The sequence below is a fragment of the Rattus norvegicus genome, chromosome 17, assembly GCF_036323735.1.
Source record: "Rattus norvegicus strain BN/NHsdMcwi chromosome 17, GRCr8, whole genome shotgun sequence".
NCBI lineage: Eukaryota > Metazoa > Chordata > Mammalia > Rodentia > Muridae > Rattus > Rattus norvegicus.
Window position 1 is genome coordinate 88,060,129 of NC_086035.1, and position 23,190 is coordinate 88,083,318.

General features: G+C 46.6%; 1 protein-coding gene across 19 annotated transcripts in view; it reads left to right on the forward strand.

The window, feature by feature from the left end:
* Etl4 (enhancer trap locus 4) overlaps window positions 1-23,190 on the forward strand; it is a 463,673-nt gene that overhangs the window by 310,643 nt on the left and 129,840 nt on the right. For 16 of the 19 annotated variants that reach the window (XM_008771907.4, XM_039096217.2, XM_063276269.1 and 13 more), the window contains one exon: window positions 13,620-13,818. In XM_008771907.4, the coding sequence (XP_008770129.3) occupies window positions 13,620-13,818 (199 nt within the window). Of the gene's footprint in view, window positions 1-962; window positions 1,044-13,619; window positions 13,819-23,190 lie in introns of those variants that run through there. The other 3 variants (XM_063276268.1, XM_039096219.2, XM_039096224.2) reach the window with 2 other exon arrangements.

Sequence of the window (23,190 nt, forward strand, 5' to 3'; positions counted from 1 at the left end):
GTGTGTGTGTGTGTGTGTGTGTGTGTGTGGTGTGTATATGGTTTATGAATACGTACACACGTGAATGCAGGTACCCACAAAATCCAGAAAAGGACACTGGATCTCAAGCTGGCTGGAGTCACCGGTGACTGTGATGTGTCTCACATATCAGTGCCAGGACTTGAACTCAGTCCTTTGTGAGAGCAGCCCTGCACTTACTTCCAAGCAGTCTCTCCAGTGCCTCTACCTAGTTTGTTTGTTTGTTTGTTTGCAAAAAGGAGTTCAAAACTAGATCAGTAGCATCAAAGAAAATTAAACAAATTAAGTAGGTACTGGCACACTAAGCCCTGTAAACCGAAGGCCGCTCAAGGGACGCTGGGCTCAAGAATTAGCACTCCTGCTTTGGATTAAATGCTGCTCATTCTTCCTGCCCACATCCTGGCTACAACATCCTGGGTGGCAGTGTGCAGATGCAGAGGGTGCTGCGCAGGACGGTGCTGTGTTAAAAGACAGCTGAGAAAAGCTGTGTGCACCCCCTCCCCCCGGGCCCAGCGTGAATCTTCAGGATAGCCTTCATCCCTTCCCCCACACCCTAGCCTGCTTTCTGACTGAGCAAGATGTTTCATTGGATGGGCAGGTTCTGTCAAGTCCTCTGTACCCTTGGGACAAGAGGGTCAGCGTGACACATTCTCAGGTAACGCAAAATGGAGTGAACCACACCTGTGTCGGGACATTTGAGGAGACCTCTGGTAGTCTGGACTTGCTCTCAACGTTGTTCTGAAAAATAAACGGATGGGTTTGGCTCCATTTCTTCTTTCCCGGGTGGGATGGGGGTGGGGGTGAGGGGAGGTGAAGCGTGGGATTGGGGGGGGCGGCGACTTTGTTACATTCTTGTTGTGAAGGGCTAAGTGGACCCTCTGGGCAACCTACCCCTTTTCTCTTCCTGTTTTCACTCCATTTCTCTTTCTGTCTCCTGGTCACAGGCTTTGCAGTGCATGCTGGTATCTCTCCAGGCAGAACTTGACATTCAAAGGTACTTGATGAAAATCGAGTCGTCTCAGCGAGTTAGTACTCTGCCTTCCTTTTTCTCTGCACAGAGCTGCACCTAGTTTGTGCCTTTTTCATTCAAAGTCTTGTGCTGCTCTGATCTCTGTGGCCAACCTAACCAGATTGCCTGCGTCTTCCCATTTACCCCAAGCGTGGATTCAAAGCCACGGCGACTGAGTGCTTGCAGCCTTGGGAAGCATGTGCGTTGTTTGCAGTGATGAGGGTGAACATTATTAGGACGAGCACTAACTGCATGCTTGCCTCAAATTTCTACTGAACTTCCCATAAATTGGTTTGGAGAATGAGTGGCGATACAGAAAGTTGGGTTCTCTCTGCATGGTCCTCTGAAAGACGGTCTTCCCTAATGAGACACCTCACAACCAGCTTCTGAGTCGGAGCCCTCTGGGACATGAGCCAGCGTCTTGCACTCCTAAAAGTTTTGGGTTCACGTGGCTGACTTGATTCAAATCTAGGACGTCAATAGTGGATCTAGATCATTTGGCTGGCCCATGTTTCCATACAGCAATGGTGGGATCAAGTGTGTTCTTCTGGGACTTACTGAGCCCATGTGCCGTTCTGAATGCTGTCCCCAGGAGTGTGGGTGTCCCGGGATCCCCATTTTGCAGACGGGGAGACTGAGGCACAGAGAGATCCCATAGCTTTCCCGACTGCGCACTCCTAGTGGCAGTGCTGAAGGGTGTGCCTCCAGGCTGTCTAGCCTCAGCAACCAATCGTCGACTTATTAATACTTGCCTGCCTTGAAAGTCAAGGCCTCCTACTTCACACAGCTTTTGTGTAGCTTGTTCAGGCTCCAAGAGCTGGGGAGTATTCCCGGGCGTTTGGCTCGGAGTTAGCTGTGCCAGCTAAAGCTGTGGCACAGAGCCACCCGCATCCTTTTGTCCCCCAGACATGGGATTATTTATTTCCTCATTGTCTCCTGAATATGCAGACGTCAGAACCACAGCCCTCCACTTTGCTCCAAATGCAAAGGCTCAGGAAGCGCCTTGCTGTCTCGCTGTCTGCCTTTCCACAGAGGTGGCCCTGGCCCTCGAGGTCAGTGTCAGTGACAACAGTGAACTCTTCACCTTCCCTTTTTAGATAATGGCCCCTTTGATCTTCTGTTTAGAACAAGCTCAAATTAGAAAGCTCCTGCTCCAATAGACTTAAAAGTTAAATTTGGGGCCAGGCCTCATGGCACGGGGCTTTAATCCCAGCACTCTTAGAGGCAGAGGCAGGTGGATTTCTGTGAATTTGACGAAAGCTTAGAGTTACACGGTAAGACCTTGTCCTTAAAAATGTTAAATTCGGGCTTCACATACCAAAACCCACAGTGTTGTAGCCTGCAGCTGCCCAGCTCTGACAGGTGTTTATCCTTAAGTTCTTTCCATGAGTTCTTAACTATTTTCATATTTCCACAGTGAATTTTATAATTCATGCAAACCAGAGTCCTCTTTACTACTTCCCCGCACATGTCTTGTACACTGAACAGAAGAGAAAGGGTGATTGCTGTCTGAGGCGAGCCCATCCCTGCCGCTCCACACTCTGCCCTGGCTGTTTTTTCAGATTTGCAGAACTTAGATTGGATACTGTGACCTGGGAAAATTTCCCCCCCTCTGTTATAAATGATGCAGGGTCTGGGATCCTATTGGATACAAGAACCCAGGGTCTTGCTAATTCTGGATGGTGTCACTTTTCTTCCTTTTTTTCTTATGTTTAAAAGGTAGAAACCCTCAGTTCTCTGTTTCTTGCCTCTTTTTGTTTGTTTCTTTCTTTTTTTGAGATAGGGTCTGTATCCCAGGTTGACTTGAAACTTACAAAGTAGACCAGACTAGCCTCAAACTCAAAGAACTTATCTGTCTCCTAAGGGTTAATATTAAAGATGTGTGCACCATACCCCACTCTTTTCTTTCATTTTAGCTTAGCAACAAAAAAAATGGGTATCTGAGGCCTTTCCTTTTTTTTTTCCTTTTCTACTTTGTTGCATTATAGATCAGGTACAACTAAAACTATAGTAGTGATTTTTGGAGATTTCCATACTGGAATGGCAAGAGGTTAAGTTTAGAAATGGAAGGCACTTGTTCTCTTCAGTGACTTCCTCAGGTCTGCTGTGACTGGAAGGTTACCATTTTGAAATTGGAAGTAACCATTCTCCAGACTAGCTAGGCCACTGCAGAGGCACCACTGTGGCACATAAAGCTATGCTGTGTCCTTCTAACCATTGTGGAAATCCATGAGTTATGGGCTTCCCCCTTACAGTGGGGAGCTGAGCGTTGAGATTCGGTTCATTGCTTTGTATTATAATGCTAAGTACAGACCCCCAAGGCCCAGTTGCCTCAGAGACAAGAGAGTCCATACTTAGACCCAAGTGATGCCATATGACTTGCCCCCAAGTTATTTCTTGGTGAATCCAGATGCCCACAGACTACAGCTGTGCAGAATTGAGGGAGGTAGGGCTTGGTGCTCCTGGGCTTGGGGTCAGGGGAGACCATGAGGAGAGAGAAGGCGGGAGAGGAGGAAGCAACTATGGGTTAAGTGAGTCATGAAAGCATGGCCATGAGGGTTGGCCAGTTAAAGTTAAGAGCAGCGCAGATGGAGCATGGCAAATTATAGTTTGGGGTTATTGACAGGTAAATAGATTCTAATATCTGCCCAACTCTAACGCTGATGAAGGTTTATTATAAACGTAAAGGTCATGTGTCTTTTACCCAGGAACTGAATGGTCAACAATGGGGTAGAAACCTCAGCTTGAGATTAAAATTTTTCAACAACCTATTGGCACCCCACATTGGGCCTTGGGGGCCAGTACTTATCACTTCAACATATATCAAAAGATTAAACCTCAACAAAAATTAAACAGCTGAGCTGTCCAGAAACCCTGAGAGCGCAGTACAAGAAAATGGTAGCTCAGTGCTTTGTGGAGTTTCTGGTTCACAAATACTGTCCTCTTGAGTTTTAAGACACCCTCCGTACTCTAACAAAACCGAGTACATAGTCCCACTATCTTAATTGCTTATTTTTTTCAGTTTGGGGAATGGAACCTAAGGACGTATCTAGGCTGTTCAAGTAAATACTCCACCAATGAGATAAACCCACAACTCCTCTGATTAGCCGTTGAACCAAGAATTGATGTTCAGAACGGTTTCGAGTGTCTCACTAGTACATAGCATTGTTGGAATGAGTCTGCATTCCACAAAAGAGTGTGAGCAGAACACAAAGCTCTTGTGCTCTTAATCTTGTCTTCTGTCTGGTTCTCCAAAGCCTGCTATTTAATGGCATAATGGGCCAGGCAGTGGGGGTGGGGGAGAAGGGGGGCACGGGGGCAGGTGCCTTTAATCAGGTAGATCTCTGTGAGTGTGAGGCCAGCCTAGTCTACAGAGGTCCAGGACAGCCGAGGATACACAGGGAAAAACCAAAAACCTAAACCAAACCAAACCAAAACACATGATGGTGTTAGAAACAAACAGAGTGAGATTCTTATTGACAAGAATCGAAACTCTCATAAAGTGGTTTTTTTATTTTTATTATTTTTAATTTTTTTTGTTTTTTGTTTGTTGATATGGTTTTTGTTTGGGGAAGTTTTGTTCTGTTTTAATTGAAACTTTCTAAAGTGAAATTGAGCACATGGTGGTTAAGGTGGTGGTAGGGATGAGTGTGAGCGAGGGTGGGTTTGGATGTCAGTTCGTGTGCAGTGTAAGCTGGTAAGCAGCTTGTGTGGGGGTATGTGTGTGGGGTCGTAATAAGCTTTTGCTAGGAGGCTTCCAAGGTGAGTCTTCAGCACAGGTTGTTTCCTATTTGGAATTTCAAAACCTCCGAGCAGGTCCCTCTCCTCTCATCCCTGGGCTAAGAACAGTCCTCACAGACACCTTTTATCCCAGAGCTTTTCAAGTGCATCCTTGCCTCTGAATTCCGGTAGCATCTGCAGCTGAGAGTTCCAGCCAGGCCAGTGGGGAGTGGGGCACCACGTGGCTTGTTCAAGTCTTTGACTGTTTGTTATGCATACACAGCTTGATTTAGATTGAGGAGGGGAGGGAATGCAGCAGTGGATTATAGGCAGAATTCAGTAAAGGGAACCCTCACCAAATGTGGGTCCTGTGACTGGCTGGGAGTCCAGCAGCTCCCTTCCTAACAAGCTATGTTTTAGAAAGTTCTTCTTAAGTGATAGGGAAGCACCTACCCATGCTTCATGAGGCAAACATGTTTCTCTTGTTCTTAGAATCTAAAAGAAACACTGTCATTCATCATTTGCCTGCATCAGGCAGGGTTGGACAGCAAAGAGACAGCAACACACAAAAGATGCTGTGTGGGGAACATGTCTGTAGCCTGGTACTCTTTACAGGCGTGTGCATCCTGCTGATGCCTACACATAGTGCAACGCGTTTGAAGATGACAGTGTCACATATGAAATGTTGGACACCTCTGTTTAAAGGACAAGTACCTCTTTGTACCCAGGCTATCCTTGTCACCTGCCTACTGCATCTTCAGGAGGGACTTGCATGGCCGAGCAGAAGGCCCTTCCCTTGCTCATGACCATAGGAGAGGTGGCTTGTTGCACAGGTGTCTGTGGTGGCTCTGGGCAGGCTGTCTGTGGGCAGCAAGCAGTTGGCCCTCACATCCTTCTGATCCGACAGTGAACTAGTGCGCACGGGGAAGGGAGACTGAAAGAGAAGACGCAGTTGTACTCCGTTCCACTGCTGAGTCGTCGACTTTCACTCCAGACCAAACATGGGTGTTTGCACAGGTGAAAAATGTGAATAATGTCTGGGCACCCTTGGAGGAAGAGGGAGGGAAGCACTGATATACGAGCCTTGAAGAAACAGGGTATGGGCACAGTTTATCAGTGAAAAGTCATCAAAATAAATCCGAGAGAAGAGTTAGTAACCTTCGTCCAAACAAGAGAGCGGAAATACTGACTTGTCAGAGCTCAAGGGAAGGGAGTTAAAGAACCACGGAAGAGTTGCAAGTTGGCGTTCCAAAAAGGGCTCGAACTTAAACTCCCATTTTCTATCTATGGGGCTGGAAGTAGTGCTGGTGTGTCCTGATTCCCAACGTGAAACATCCAGGAAGACGTCAAGCACTCCATCTTGAGTGGGCTTGTGCCTTGCTCTTGATTGACAGCAGGGCTCTCTAGTGCCTTCTCCCATCTGGTTTATTAGGCTCCGTCACTATTTCTCTGGGTATCTAGAGTCGAGACCATCGGATAGTCACGAGATAGGCCTAGCCTGTACTTCTTTCTTACATTTATACTGCGGTTCACACGTCCACAGACGTGCCCAGTGTGCTCCCTCCCCAGCTATCATCATAAGGATGGTGCTGAGGAATCCAAGTGATTTTTTTTTTCCCAAGGGTTACCGAGTCTGTGGGGGAAAGAAGAAGCCCTGTGGAGCTCTAGGCTGGCTGCTCCCAAAGGTCACCTGGCTTTGGGTTCTGAGAATGGCAGAGGCCTGGCCTCGAGGACAAGGACCTAGGTAGATGCATCCACCCAGGGTGGGTGGGTGTCTGTAAGGACCAAAGCCCAGAGGTCTGGTGTGCTTTACTCTTTGTCTCCCTTCCCATCTCCAGTTACAAACTCAGTCTTCAAATGTAAGAAAAGCACAGGATTGGGGAGATCGCTGACCACCCTCTGGAAAGGGCTCTGTAAACTGAGCCTTACTCAGACCCTTCCTAGTAACTGAATTTTCTCCAGAGATAGAGTGTTGCTAGAATAAAGATGGGAGACGAGACCCAGAGCCAGTGCTTAGCTGGCTCCTAGCAGTTAGCCAGCTCTCATCAGTTCAAGGGAGAACTTTGACTAGGGTAATTTCAAAGTTTCTCAAGTACAAGGGGTCATGATTTAGTGAAAGAGGTAATTAACTAGGCCCAGGAATGAGTCCTCCCGGATACATTTGCCTTGTGTTTCTGAGTGCTCTGTGACAAACTGGGCATTCATTAGGATGAAGGACAAGTTCATTAAGGCAATGTTGATTTTTCTTTTCAAAACAGACTGTGATCTGAATACTTTGGCCAGCCAGGCATCCCACTGTCTAGCAATTAGCATATCACAGGAAACTTCATTTCGGGTTTGTTTTGCTGGACCTCAGCATTTTGGTTTAGAGTTTAAAAGGTCTGAGAATGAGAACGAAAAAGCAGTCATTGATGATTAATCTTTGATTTCCTTTCCTCTTTGACTGTGGTGTTAAAATGCAGCAATATCACACACACACACACACACACACACACACACACACACACACACACACACACACCCCACACCACACACTAAGCACAAACCTGAAACCCTAGCAAAGCATCCAGTTTGTGGTGGATGTTGGAGGAATGTGATGAGAGGCAGGTACAGCATTCTCCAGCGGTAGTGCCAGAAAGACATGGTCTAGCCTTGTGTATATAAAGAGCAGGTACTGTAAAGTCAATAGTATGTAGGATGCCTTAGTAGGCTATTTTCTCTCCTTTGGATCACAGTACCCTTTCTTCTTTGTGTGATGTGTTTGAGTGATGTGTTGACTCCTCCCTCTTCCCCTTGTCAAGACAGGGATTTAAAATAGGAACACATACACAACTGTGACCCAGTGAAGGTTATATGTTGACCAAGGTTATATGTTAACCAATTCTTGCTAGAGGGTGACCCAGAGCCAGCATCTCTAAGTCTTGGTTTAGCAACTCAGCAATGAGAAGCAGATTTGTAGCCTACATACTGGGCTTGGAGTCCATCATCTGCTAATTCAGTGTACTAGGCTTAGGCACTGTTTCTACAGTAATGAGCACTGTTCTGAAGCTACACGAATGATTAAATGACATTACCACATAGGAGCAGTTGGGTCCAGGGCAAAAAGAACCCGAGGAGATAGTTCCCTTCCCTCCACTTTCTCCTGTCATCAGGAAGAGATGATGTCTAGAAATTTAGTCAGAGAGTTGTAGATAAAGTCATGGGAGAGAACCTTATGAATTCACACCATCACCGCTCAGTGAGACAGAGTCCTCCTCGAGGAAAAACACGCTCTAGGAAGGGTAAGTGGGTTGGCTGACGTGACTACACACACCACCCTGTCCTCGTTTGTGCTTGCAGGATTGAGGCACTTGGGGAACTGGGAAACTCGTCGTAATGGAAATGCAGGGAGATCAGTGTCCTGAGTCATCATGGGACAGCAAGGAAAATCCACTCAAGGAAAATGCTTGCGTAGCCCAGAGAGTGTTCCCATCATCCCCTGCTTCTTCTACGGCTGAGGCTAGCCCTCAGTTCCACAGCACAGGCAACAGAGCTGGACGGTGCAGGGTCCGGAAAAGTCTTTATCTTAAACAGAATGAAGCCAAAATCTGAAATCCTGCGAGCAGTCTGCCTCCCTTTTAGGGAACATTAACGTCCATACAATGTGCGTTTTACACATGCATGTTTGTAAGTGTATACATAAGTGTTTATATACATACGGAGGCCAGAAGTCAACATCAGGTGTTTTCATATGTATGTGTGTGTTATATATATTTATGTGTGTGTATGTACATGTGTATATATATTATAGGAAATATATATAAATATTTATGTGTATGGTATATTTATGTGTGTGTGCATGTATATATATGTATATACATATATATTATACTATAAATATTATATGGATATATTATATATATCCACATCTATGAATAGTAAGGGGTGTAAGTTTGTTTTGTTTAGTTCTGGAGTTTAAACCCAGGTCATCCATTACCTTTGAGCCATAAGGCAGGATCTCTTTTTGACTCAGATTTTTAGAAACTAAGCAGCACCCCTCTATGTTATAATCCCCTCTAGTCACTTGATGCTGTCTGTTTGGTCTCCAGAGAGTTAAGTGCTCTCCCTGGCTGTCACTCATGTTATGAATCTGCGTAGGGCAGCATCCTGGGCAGGAAGGAGGACTACTAAAATTGGTTTTTACCATGATCATTTGCTAATGAGACGTAGAATCTTCCGGAAACAGTGGAAGAACAAAACTGGAACTAAGGGCAGAACTAGCTGTAGGCCCCACCCCCTGACATACCCCACCCCCACCAGTGACTGGAAGCTGAAAGCCCCTGAATTGCTTTCCTAGGCAGTGGGGCCAGTGCCTCTCACCTGTGAAGCACCACAAGTGTGCGTGCTCCCTTCTCTCGCTCTTCTTTCTCATCACATCCTTGGTCTGTTTCATAAACACAGTCAACCCCCTGACCCATGGTGGTGTCTTAGAAAAAGAATTTGATCGTTTTCATCATGCTTAGGCGGCTGCTGATTGGTCCAATGAGGGGAAAGGGCTCATAGCAGCCCAACGTCTCCCATACTCAAGTTCTGCTCTCCCAAGCCATTTTTAACTTTTATTTTTTTTAATATTGCAGTCCTGAGGATAAGTCCCGAACCTTGGGTGTGCTTGGCAAGCGTCCAGCCACGATCTGTCCTCAACACCCCCATTTCTTATTCCTGCAAATCTTCTCTCCTCACGGTGGCATGCCCACATGGCTCTTCCTGTTTATATGTTACAGAAATGTGATTCTGTTTTGCTGTTTGTTTTCGGAGACAGTCCTTGGCTATGTAGCTGAAGATGACTTTGAACTTCTGAGTCCCTATCGCTACCTCTCAAGTGCTCCGGAGTGTAACCATGCCCAACTCATGTAGCATTAGGGATTGAACTCACAGCTCTGTGGGTGCTGGGTAAACTGTGTCCCAGCGTATGCTGGGTGCAGGCCAAGTAGCCCAAGTGCATTCTTTTTCAATGTAGCAGATCATGAGTTATCTAATACCAGTGCCAACCATTTCTCTTGTCTTTTCTGTGAGCCGAGGATGGCTCAGCAGGAAGTTAGCATCTGAGGGGAAGGTGCAGCGTTTGAGGAAATTGCTAATGTGCTAGGGTAGATTTCAACAAGAAACCCAGTGACATAAAAATCAAGAGACGTATACATTTGGAACCAAACAGTTTATATATAGGAAGTTAAAAAAAAATATCAGCCCTTTCATCTCTATTTTTATATTTACTCACTACTGTGTTAACCTTGAACGAGAAATAGAGATTTGATGGTTCATTTTCTTCAAGGATTATTGCCTATTGCAATGGAAAGTCGCAGCTCAGCACACACACTGTGCCAGCCATAGGCTGCTGGGGTGTCTACAGCACAGAAGACAAATGCTGTGTAAGGCTCAAAGGAATACTGTTTCTTGCTCTTTGCTAGGCTAAATGAATCCTTCTTCTTCACCTACCCGCCTCTCTGGGTAGAACACACTTAGCTTGAGATGCTGTTTAGCGTAATTAAGAAGCTCTGTCCTTGGTGAACACAGCCATTTCTTCATGTCTTGGTGAGGTAGGTGAGTGAGATTTAGGGCTATTTCCCTAGTCGGATAATATGCTTGGTTTGATCCCAGACTGAAAGAAAAACAGTCAGGAAGAGTATCACTTCACCATAATAGAAGCCAACTTCATAAAAAGTAAATTGAGAAATAATCTGCTTTGGAAGCTTGCACATGAAAACAAACCCAAGGGGTGATTTGCCTGCTAATGGCGTTGTTTCTGGCTGGAATCTTGCTTCATAATCTCATCCGCTTGTAATGGCTGAGTTTCATTTGGATATGCAGGCATCTCTGGAAGGCACATCCCCGGGGGTCACGGGAGGGAGGGGAATAACTGACTTTGTGTTTCCCACTGTGGGAGGGTCCTGTGAGGTGCAGCGAAGTGTGGCTGTCTGGGTAATGAATAGGAGATGATGCCATCTTTACAAGAGCCCCCTAGTAGTATTGCTATGAAACGGAAGCGCGCTGACAGCAGGTGGTATCTGGCAGGCCCAGGCCAGGGTGCCTGCCCCCTGAGAAACCACTCCAGCGACAGGCCTGATGCAAGGGAAGTTTATTGTGGGGGAAGGGAAGGGAGTGAGGACCTAGAAACGGCATAGAGGCAGAGAAAGGGGGAACAGAGAAGGACAGAAAGAGAACAAAAGAGAGAGGCCAGCAGGGAACAGAAGCGGAAGAACGGAGGCAGGGGTAGCAGTATACACTGCCTTCCTCTGCTGCACCCGGCCTGTAGTGGGTGATGACGCAAGCCTAGGTCCCTGGGAGAAGCCTAGAGGAATCGTCTGTTAACCAACAGGATCACATACAATTGTGGCTTCACTCAAGCATCAGTAGGTAAGTCATTAAAACAGGAATGGCAACATAATTTTCAGTATCACTTGATTTAAATTAAAAACAAAAACAAAAAACAAAACAAACTTCCAGATATTCCCAGAGGCTTATAAATCAAGTGCAGATCACAGGACAGCAGGGCTCCCCGTGACTGCACAGATCACTCCCCAGGAAGCTTCAGTGCCTGACGTTAAGTGCCTGGTAGACTGGCATTTTAAGGCTGCATGAAGGAAATCAAGGAATGCAACAAACCAAGAAGCCTGACTCTTACGGACAGCCTGTACCCTACCACTATCCCCACCCCCACCCCCAGCTCCTTTGGCATCTTAATAAAGTCAGCTGCCTAGTTGTTCTAAATCAGTTTGCCTCCCACAAGGTGGCTAGAGTCATGGGGTGTAGATCAGCATTGGCTCAGGGGAGACGGAAAGATTGAGACCATGTGTCCATTTTCTATGGTTCACCAAGTTCCGAAGCTCCTCCTCTCTGCCCTCTGAAGTTCCGTAGCTCCTCCTCTCTGCCCTGTGAAGTTCCGTAGCTCCTCCTCTCTGCCATGTGGCCTGTTGGTATCATCTCCAGCAGCCACTGTGATCTAGAAAAGCATCTTCATCCTGCCACCATCCACCCTTTTCCCCCTAGAATAGTCAATGCCACTCCATTACTTTTTGGTCAGGTGAGAATTCTTCTGCTCTCTCCCCCGACAAATGTCCCACCCCACAACGTCTTTCTGTCCTGTGGACTTGGCACAAGCTGGTCCATTCAACCAGCCTGCATTTCTCACTGTTTCCCTTATACTCTGGCTTGGGCCATCTCTCCTATTTCTTTCTTCCTAGATACCAAGATGTACATGTTTTTGACTCTAGATACACAAGCAAACTTCTACCACCAATCTTGTATGGCAAAGTTCCCCCTATTGCACCCCATCTCTCTCAGATTTTTAGAGACAGGATTTTTCTGTGTAGCCCTGGCTGTCCTGAAGCTCATTCTTTAGACCAAGGTGGCCTCATTCTGATAGTCACGTCTTCGTCTTCGAAGCGCTTTAACTAAAGGTGTACGCTACCACACCCAGTCTTCTCCCTTCTCCTTAATGTTGTGGATTATACACACCATGAGGAAGAGTGCGTACACGTGTCTGCAGGCCGAATCATTCTATCCTTAGTCCCACGCAGGGACTGGAGCATAGAAGTGGGGTTCTGGTGGATATTCATTTATACTTTTATCATAATTCCCTTGGGTTATTTATGGCTCTCCATACACATCACCAATTAATTCAGGAGCTGTTTGACATCTCCAGGTGCTCTGGACAGTACTTGCTCCAGCGTTTATGTTCAGGGAGTATTAGCTATTAACAGATAATGGGTATCTGACATACTCACTCCCTAACATAGCAGTCTAAACGGGTAATTCAGAGGGAAATTATATTAGGCAGTGTGTACGTGGGGTCATTACTTGTCTGCAGATTAGCAAGGGAGATAAAAACAAAACTAGACAACTTGCTGAGTGTCCTCTGCCCCAGAACAAGCAATCAATGGTGATATTAACATCTCCCTCACTGTGTAGCTCACTTACGGAAGTATAAACACATGTTTGTTTGTTTTCTTTGTTGTTTTGATCTGCTTATTTGTTTGCTTGGTTTGGTTTTGGGGGCAGGGTTTCTCTGTGCAGCCCTGGCTGTCTTGGAATGCACTCTGTAGATGAGGCTAGCCTTGAATTCAGACATCTGCCTGCCTCTGCCTTCTGAGTGCCAAGATTAAACCACTATGCTGGGAAAGTTTAATTTAATTAAATTATTTAAAATATGTGTATGAGTGTGTGTCTGTCTGCATGTATGTCTGTGCATGCACCTTTTGCATGACTAAGGCCTCTAGAGGCCAGAAGAGGGTATCCCCTAGAACTGGAGGTACAGGTAGTTATGTGCTGCCTTGTGCGTCTTGAGAATTGAACCTGGGTCCGTGATCAGCTCCTGACTTCAGGTTTCTGCTTTGTTTGAGCTTCTGTCCTGACTTCATTCCATGGTGAACGAGGCTAGTTTTATATTAGCTGGCGGATATTAACCCTTGAGCCATCTCTTCAGCTCCTGACATCAGGTCTTTGTAGAAGACGGTGAAGACCAGTGTACCCTAGCGTGAGGCTAATAAGCACATTGGGCACATAGAAAGGTGCACAGTCCCACTTGTTACGCCTTAACTGAGAGAATCCGCTAGGGAAGGTAATGATTCTCCACCAGTCTTTCCTGTAGTGCGGGCTTGTTCCCATCCTACGCCATTAATAAGGTAGACATCTAGCGATTACAATTCCTAATGGGGTCATCAAGAATATTTTTTTCCAGGGCTGTACACTACTGACTCCCAGAGTAACCCTTATGGTGGTTTTCTTCCTGTTCACAGCTGGTACTGGAAATAACATGGCAATAATAAATTAACTTTAATTAATAATGAATAATGCTTTCTTATAGAAATAACACTTTCTTTTAAAATATCTTTTGCAGACAAAAAGCCCCAAGCTGTCCCACAGTCCTCAACCTCCCAATTTGGGGGATCCGGTTGAGCATTTATCAGAGACATCTGGTGACTCTTTGGAAGCCATGTCTGAGGGAGACGTACCAAGTCCTTTTGCCAGAGGCAGTCGAACTCGGGCAAGCCTTCCAGTGGTGAGATCGACCAATCAAACAAAGGAAAGATCCCTGGGTAAGCTTCAAAAGGCTGTTTCACATGCCTCTGTCTTACTATGTGTACATGTTTTTATGCTTCTGAGCCCTTGGGCTCAGATATCAGTTTGACCTTACTCTGCAAGTGCTGATCCTAGAAGTCTTCGCTGGTTCAATATTGGTTTAGTTTTCCATCACTGACAATTACCCCAGATATTGTTGCATAAGGCAGAAAAATTTATTTTGGTTCACTGTTTTAAAGATTTCAGTCCATGTTTGGCTGACTCATTTGCTTTGCTTTTGGGCCTGGGAAGGCAGTAATTATGGAGGAACAAAATGAATCACCTCACAGCAGGAAGGATGCCTCCATTCCCCAATCTGTTGCTTTATTCCTGTGGGGAGAACAGACATCATGGTGGAGTTTGTTGTGGTAGGACAAAGCAATGGTTAGGATGCAGACAGGGAAAGGAAGGGCCAAGAGTCCTTGATCCATTGATCTTTCTCTCATGTGGCTCCACTGGTCCAGGGTGCCATCACCGCCTAGGATCAGTGCAGAATGGTAGACAAGCCTTTTACCTATAGGTCTTTGTGAGGACTTTGAGATCCAACGAAAAAGAATGTCAAGTTGTGCAGGCTAGTTTTATCAACCTGGCCCACGCTAGTGTCACTGGAGAGGAGGGAGTCTCAGCTGAGAAAATGCCTCCATAAAATCAAGTCAGCGGGGCATTCTCTTAGTTATGGAAGCAAGAGGACTCACCCCATTATGGGTGGTGCCATCCCTGAGCTGGTGGTTCTGGGTTCTATAAGGAAACAGGAAGCAGGCTGATCCTATCGGGCAAGCCAGGAAGCAGCACCCTTCTCTGGCCTCTGCATCAGCTCCTGCCTCCAGGTTCCTGCCCTGTGAGTTCCTGTCCTGACATCATTCCATGATGAGCAGTGATGTGGAAGTGCAAGCCGAATAAACCCTGTCTGCCCCAACCTGCTTTGGTCATGGTGTTTCATCACAGCAATAGTAACCGTGATTAACTTGTCTTAATTAACCCTTGCCAAAGTCCAGACTGTTTCTGGGGCTGGGCTCACTCTGAATTGTCTGGGATTTTCAACTTTAGCCATTATATTGGTAGTGCTTTCCAGTTTCCAGGACAAGGGAATAACCGAGGGATGAACCAGAGGGGAGCCTATCCCACTGGCCACACTTCAGTCCCAGAAGGCACAATGGTTGTTGAGTGAACTCTGAGAGGTGGCTTCTCTTAGCCTCTCTGGACTTGTCATGCTCCTCTCCCCTCCTGGTTTGAGAACATAAACGAGGGGCTTCTCAGGTGTGGGGCACAGCTTTCATCTAACCAGATTTACCAAGAGGTGTAATCTCTCTTTTTGCCTTTACCTCAGCTATTCATGCCCTGAATTACAAGGTCACTTCTTATCTTCTGTTGCCCTTCTCACTCCCTTAACATAATGTGCAGGTTATAGGGTATAGATCTCCTTGCTCTCTGTGCTGGTGTTTTGTGTTCTGACCCCCCAACATTTTAAGAGTTTCACTTAATATTTGTGTTTGCAGACAGGTGGAGCTGGGGGAAGAGGGGTCAGGTAAAGGATCAATGCAGAAGGCAATTGAATTCTGCCACATAAAACCTAGCAAACTGTTGTTGGAAGAATAAGGAGAAGATGGGTGTGAGTCGACACCTTGATTTCCTTTCCTCATTGCAGAGAGTAACCAGAGGAGAGTTCGGAAGCCATTCTGGCTGTTCAGACAAACCCTAGGCCAAACAAAACAGTGCTTATGCTCTTTGTGTGGCTTTGGATAGTACCCCAGCTACCTTAAAAGACACATCGTTGCTTATGTTATCAATGCTGTTAATATTTTTAAAATTTTACCCAGTTATGTTTATTGTTATTTTTTACTACTGTTTCTGTTGTCCGTGTGTATATGTGTATGAAGGATATATGGGTGAGTGCAGGTGCCCATGGGCCATGGCATGCAGGAGGAGGTCAGAAAATAACCTTTCTACCTTGTCTTAGAAGGCAGAGTCTTGTTTGTGCAGGGCTGAGTATTGCTGGGTTGAGTATTCCAGGCTAGGAATACTCTGGGCAAGCTCTCATCTCACTGTAAGAGTGCTAGGATCAGGGTAGGAGAGATGGCTCAGTGGTTAAGAGCACCAGCTGTTCTTCGGTAGGTTCTGAGTTCAATTCCCAGTAACTACATGGTGGCTCACAACCATCTGTAGTGGGATCCGATGCCCTCCTCCGGTGTGTCTGCAGATAGCTACAGTGTACTCATTAAATAAAGAAGTCTTTTAAAAAATCTTTAAAAAGTTTCTTTAAAAAATTATTTTAAAGCAAAAAAGAGTGCTGAGATTATGGACACCTGCCACCACATGGGGTTTATGTGAGTTGTGAGAATTGAACCCAGGCTATCAGGCTTGCCTGGCAGGTACTTTTTTCAGCCTGCAGAGCCATCTCTAGCCCTTCATTTGCTTTTTAACTGGACACGTACACAAGGTTCAGTATGGAGTATGCTAATATTAATGGCGTATGTATGCATGTAAAAGGTACATTATAATCAAGTAAGAACACCTAGAGTTTTAATTATTCATCTCGAATTAAATCTATTTTTTTTAAGTTTTTTTTTAGAAATATTTATGTGGATGAGTACACTATCCCTGTCTTCAGACACACCAGAAGAGGGCATCGGATTCCATTACAGATGCTTGTGAGCCACCATGTGGTTGCTGGGATTTGAACTCAGGACCTCTGGAAGGGCAGCCAGTGCTCTTAACCACTGAGCCATCTCTCCAGCCCCACTTGGAATCATTTTTAACACTGAATTTCAAACTGGGTGTGATCATGCACATCAGAAATCCCAGTACTTGTGAGGCTAACTTGGGAAGATTTTGAGTGTGAGGTGAGGATGGGTTACAGAGTGAATTTGAGACCAGCGTAGACTGTGTTAGACTTGGCTGCCTTAGAACTAACTAGCTCTACAGATCAGGCTGGCCTTGAACTCACAAAGATCCACTTGCCTCTGCCTCCTGAGTGCTGGGTTTAAAGGCATATGCTCTTAATTTTATATACTTGCTGTTAAGGTAAGGGTCCTTGTTTTGCAGATAAGAAAGGAAGGCCAGGGGGGATACTCTGTGTGTGTGTGTGTGTGTGTGTGTGTGTGTGTGTGTGTGTGTGTGTGTGTGTGTGTGTTTCTGTGGCCTGGCAGTTAAATCATAGAATAGGGAAGTATGAACCCTAGACCTCATTAGCTGCATTTTACAGTGATGTCTCTGGGACCCCAGTGGCTTGGGAGCAGACTGCTCAGGGCAGTGTGAAGGCAGAGGGAGCCTTCCTATTTCCTCAGACTGCAGCTTCCACCTGGATTAAGGAGCATTGTGCTTTCCTAGCCAGTCAGCCCTGAGGCAGGAGCCAGCTTGGGAGTGGAATTTCTCCTTTGTGCTTTGCAGGAAATGGGGTGTGTGTGTGTGTGTGTGTGTGTGTGTGTGTGTGTGTGTGTGTGTGGTGGGGTGTCAGGTCTCTGTGAAGATTGCCCCTGCTTTGCCAAATAAAGTAAAGATAAGAACCTCCCGTGTGCCTTCCCCCATCCCTGGGAACTTGAGCCTGCAGGATAATGGATCCTTTGTCTTCAGGGGAGGAATTTCCTCTGGCTGTCACCACAGCTGGCCTTGCAGGTGGATACCTGCCCAGCTGGGGAACCCCTCCTCCAGTAGAGAGAGTATAGGGTACAGAGCACTGACAGCCTTGCCCCAGGGATTACTGAGGGGACACTTCTGTCTGCCTGTGCTTCTGTAAACTTCTCACACTCTATCTGAAGCCAGTCTCTCTACAACGCACGTATAAGCGCATAGTCACAGCAAGTCAAAGATTTTTTCAAGGGGTTCGATTTTGTTTCCTCCATAAGGGGCATTTAACTTGAGAATTTTCCAACTTCTGGAAAGAAACAAAGGGACAAAATTTGTCAAAATGAAGGTACCTGTGACCTCAGAAAATAAGGACGGCTTTGGACCAGCAATATTAACGCTGCCCTTGACTGCCTCCTTGTGATGAGTTTGGGAATTTCCTCTGGGAAGCACCTGGTGCCTAGGGTGCAATTGACTGTGGTTGATGAGCGACTGGAATGAAGGGGAACTGTGAGTCACCAGGAGCCTGCAAACACAATCTCCTTTCCAAGGTCCTTACTCAGCCTTGCCTTGATTAAGGAAATCCCCTTGTGTCTGGTCTTATTTAACACAAAGACACACAGAAGAACAGTCCCCAGAGTCCCAGGAAGCAGTGTAACTCCTGGTGTCACAGAGGACTAGAAGTGTAGCTGTAATACCCACCCCTTCTGCACCTCCCCGGCCTCAGAGGCATGGCCCTATAAGGGTATCTCTTTGTTTTCATTTCTGTCAGAACTGAGAATTTTAACAAATCCTCTAAACATGTTATCCCTCTAGATCAGCAGTTCTCAACCTGTGGGTAGCACCCACAGGAAAACACATATTTCTGAAGGTCCTGGGAGCTGAGACACCACTTGGTGGCAACAGTGACAGTTATGAAGTATGAGTGAAAATAATTTATGGTATGGGGTCACCACAACACGAGGCACTGTATTAAAGAGTTGCAGCATTAGGAAGGTTGAGGACCTTCAGATTTATCAGCTTGTCCATTACCTTGCTCTTTATTTATAAATTCGATCATCATCGTAGACCACCCCTTCCCCTCTTAATAAAAAACTTTAGGCCGGGAACGGTGGCCCAACTGGCAGCCCTGCCCTGGTGTGTGGTTACCGCAGATAGCACCTCGCTGGCCCGAGAGCTCATTGGTGTTCTGCATGCTTTATGGGTAAATAATATCCCATCATCCAGATGTGCCAGTTTATCCATTTACCCTCTGTGGTGGTTTGAATACGCCTGGCCCAGGAAGTGGCACAATTGGGAGGTGTGGCCTTGTTGAAGTAGGTGTGTCACTGTGGGCATTGGCTTTAAGGCCCTGCTCCTATCTGCCTGGGAGCCGATTTTCCCCTAGCTATCTTCAGACCAAGAGGTGAGGTGAAGCTCTCAGCTTCTCCAGCCCCACTTCTGCCTGGATGCTGCCATGCTCCCACCTTGATGATAACGGACTAAAACCTCTAAACCTGTAAGCCAGCCCCAATTAAATGTTGTCTTTCATAAGAGTTGCCTTGGTCGTGGTGTCTGTTCACAGAAGTAAAACCCAAACTAAGACACCCTCCAATAGACATCTTGGTTGATTGCAAGTTTGGATAGGTCTGCATAAAGCTGCTGAGAGCATCTGTATGGAGGTTTCTTTGAGTAAATTCCAGGTAGCAGGGTTATAGATCATAGAAGGAGGTTTTTAAATTCTGCTTCATTGTGGATCTCTTTAAGGGGATCCTTTCAGGATAACTCTTCCAGGGTTTATTCTTATGTCTGGGCGTACACACACACACACACACACACACACACACACACACACACACACACACACACCTGAGCGCAGATGCCTGCAGAGGCCAGAAGAGTGTGTCAGGTCCCTGGGGCTGAAGCTGTAGGTCATTGTGAGTCACCAAGTGAGGTTACTGGGAACCACACTCAGGCCCTCGACAAGAGCAGGATGCTCTCCTAAATGATGCACCATCTCTTTCACTCCCACAGTGGGTTTTTGAATTAACTTTGCGTTTCAGAAACATTAGATCGAGGTATTGTTTGTTGGTTGCTGGGGTATTTGCAGAGACCTTGACCTCCACACTAGAGGCTGCTGTGCCCATAACTCTGTGATGTAGCACTGCCTCCTCAGATGTCACCCAGGGAGGTGAGATGCTATTGCTGCCAGCCCCTGGCCACGGACCCTGGAATGGGACCAGGTCCTGGTTACCTTTTTGTAGCTGTGACAGAACATCGTGACCAAAAGAAACTCGTGCAAGGAAGAGTTTATTTTGGCTCCTGGTTCCAGAGGGAGAACCCATAATGCCAGAGAGATATGGCGGTGGTAGGTGGCCCGAGCAGGAAACTGGAGAGATTCCATCTCAGCAACACACAGGAGCAGAGGGTAAACCGGAAACTCAGTGAGACTATAAACTTTCAGAGGCCACCCCACTAAAAGATCCATAGCCTTCCCCAAACAGCTGCAGACCACATACTGGGGACCCGGTGTTCACATACAGGAAACCCTGGCGGGTTGAGAATGGCAGAGACTTTTATGCAAATGTCAACAAGCTGAGTAGGGAAACCTGTTCCAGCTTACGCGTCTACACTGAGCACAATTTGTCTTTGTAGTCCTTCTCAGGCTGTGTTATGGGGAGGCACGGCACCCTGATGGTGGACAGACCTCAAACTCCCACTCTCCCGGGAGAAGAGGAAGCCTTTTCTCATTTGCCTGGAGATAAACCTGTTGGTTTATAATTATTCTCTGTGAATAATCTGCTGCTTCTGTGCATTTCTACAGTGGGAGGGATGGTGAGGGGCTAAGCATGGTGTGTTCTCCATGGGACTCTCAGCCGCGTATTGGAGAGGATTTAAAAGCAGTAGGGCATATGTAAATGCATGTATGTATATTTAGTATATACATGTATGTTCACACAGCCATAGATATATAGCCGTTCTCTGGATTTGCTGGTTCTGAATCCTCTGATATAACCAGCCTCAGACCAGGATTATCACAGGGCTGTGGATACAGCTCAGCAGTACAGTGCTTGTCCAGCATGTCCAAGACCCTGGGTCCAACCCCAGCCCTAAAATAAAACATAAGTTGGACCTATGCCACGTGTGCACACACTTGCTTTTCCTTGTCACCGTTCCCGAAACCTACGATACTTGCTTAAGTAGGTTTTCGGTTGTGCTAGGTGTTTGTGCCAGTCTAGAGGTGTTTGAGAGTCGATACTATGTGCGGATACTATCAGTTTCCATTCAAGGGACCTGAGCACCTCCATCACTGTGGCGTCTCATGAGATCTTGGCTCTAGTCCACTGTGAATGCTGAGGGACCGCTCCTGACCTGAAAGATATGAACTTCAAATTTGGGAGAGACAGTCCCAGTCGGATGACAGCCAAACAAGGCTACCTGATGCCGAAGGTTGGCAAAGCAGCAGTGACAAGGAGGAAATGTACCCACCTGCGCGTCACAGCCTGGTTCCAATGACCTCAGCTTATCCGTCTTCCCTTCCTCCAGGTGCTCCAGGCATCTGAGGAAACACTCGCTGAAGTTCTCCGCAGAACTCCGTGCCATTTCCCCTTCACCCCCTTTCCAGTGAAAATAGAAAGGATTAAAAGAAAGCTAGTCCCCTCCCCCAAATGTGAAAACCACTGTCCAGTGGAGTTTGGTTTTGGGAATAATTTCCATGAAAAATCACTTCACTGATATTAGGTCTGTAGTCTTAATGATGGAGTGGTGTCCTTTTAATCATGGTGCCTGTCTGGAATGCAGCCGTAAGTGGGGTTGGTGTCTGGCTGCTCCTTAGTTAGCCTTCGGGGAAAGAGTAGCCACAAGATGTTCCCACCCCTCTGCGTGCCCTCAGGAATTCGAAAATGAGACTCGGAGAAAACAAGAACAGCAGCAGCAGCTTCCCTCGGGTGCAGTCGGATTTTGGAAGGTTGACCTTACTCCAGAAGGACAGCTTTAGAGAGCAGCTCTGGAGAAGCCCAGAGAAGGTCCTACACATCTGTAAACAGAGACTGAAAAAGCAGAAAGAATTTCAAACAATGTAGAAGGGTTTAGGCCAGATGAAGGACCAAATTCATCAAGTGGGGTGGATTGCTGAGTTTGTGGCTGTTCTACTTCAAATCATTGACTTTGATGATGATTGCTCCCTGTGGTAATTTAAAGAAAAGAGGCCCGGGGAGCCAGAGCCTGCTTCCCAGTGCAAGGCTGGGTAGGAGGGGAGAGCTGAGGGTTGAGAAAACACCCGACTCCAAAGGTCAGAGCCACCAGTGTGGTTGGTGACTGAAAGGACTCAGAGTGTGTGTGTGTGTGTGTGTGTGTGTGTGTGTGTGTGTGTGTGTGTGTTCACTACTGTGTATACCACACCACTGTGAAGCCTTCAAGTTTCAGGGGGTCTCCTCTGCCTCCCCCATCTCCTCGTGAAAACGGTGGAATTACTGCCCGAAGCCTTCACATAGGTCTGGGCGATTTGAATTCAGATGCCCATACTTGTTTGGCAAGGGGTTTGCCCATTGAGCCATCACCCGGAGCCTGATACCCAAAGCATTTTTGACATTTGCTTTCCCAAGTGCTGTCAGGGATTGCAATGCAGTGTCATTTTGGGCTGGAGCAATGGCTTGGTGTTAAGAGCACATATTATACACCTCCCACCCCATTCAGAAGACTGGGTTCAGTTCCCAGCATGGACGGGCACCCGTGTTTCCTACGTGCATAGCCTCATGCACTGACTTAAAAATAATAAAAGTATGAAAGAATTGTAACGTTATCAAAACAGAAGATTTAAAAAGAATGCTTTGTAGCAGATGGATAGGTTTGGTTATAATATCCTTGATCATTTTAGGGCACTGTTATGCAAGTGCTGGAGTGTTTCCTAGAGCATCAGGTTCAGTGACCCGGCCTGAGAGGCTTGAAGGTGGCTATGGGGAGGGTGTGAGTTGCACACTCTTATCTTCTCTGTATGTGCCTACTAGATTGCCGAGGCTAGACATGCGCTGTCCCAGTGCACTGAGCATGCGCGGGTCTGAGTGGTGGGTGGCACAGCAGCGGAGCACGGTCTCGGGTTTCTTTAGTCTCCCCTACTGTTGAGCCCATCCATCACTAGGCTGGTGTGTGTACAGTTCAGGTACTAGGTGCTCCTTTTGGTAGCACTGACGATCTGGTGTGGCCAGGTCCTGGGACACTGCAGGCAGCTCCTGATATTACTGGGAAGACCTTAGGGTCTCACCTGAAGAGGATAGCAGGAAGCTCCTGCTTTGGCAGTAGCTTCTTCGCAGTTCTACGGTAAAAATCCAATTTACTGTTTCTATAAGCCATTTAATAAGTCTGTACTGGCCTTAACTAGCAACCGACTCAGTTGTTTGCACTTGCATGCTGACTGACTTTTCTCTATTTACATATTGTGCGGCCACAGTAGCTTTGATACAGGAAATGTGAAAGGACTGCTAGGTACAGTCTGCCTCCATCTAGAGGCCGGTCAGTGTACTGCAAGTGGGACGACTTCATCAAAAACCTCCCTTAACAGTTCAGGGATCTATGCCAAAGAGAAGGCAGAAAGACTGAAAGAGGCAGAGATGGTGGGTGACTCCACGAAACCACATCTTCCAGACACAGCAGAGCTGATGAACGTATGAACTCAGACACCGTAGCAGGACACAAAGACTGTGTGAGTGCAATTCAGACAAAATCCCAGCACAGAGGAGGGGAAGACGCAAAGTGTATTTGTAATTGATACCATGCTGGAGGAGGAAAAACTGGCTCTCTCCAGTGTCTCCAAT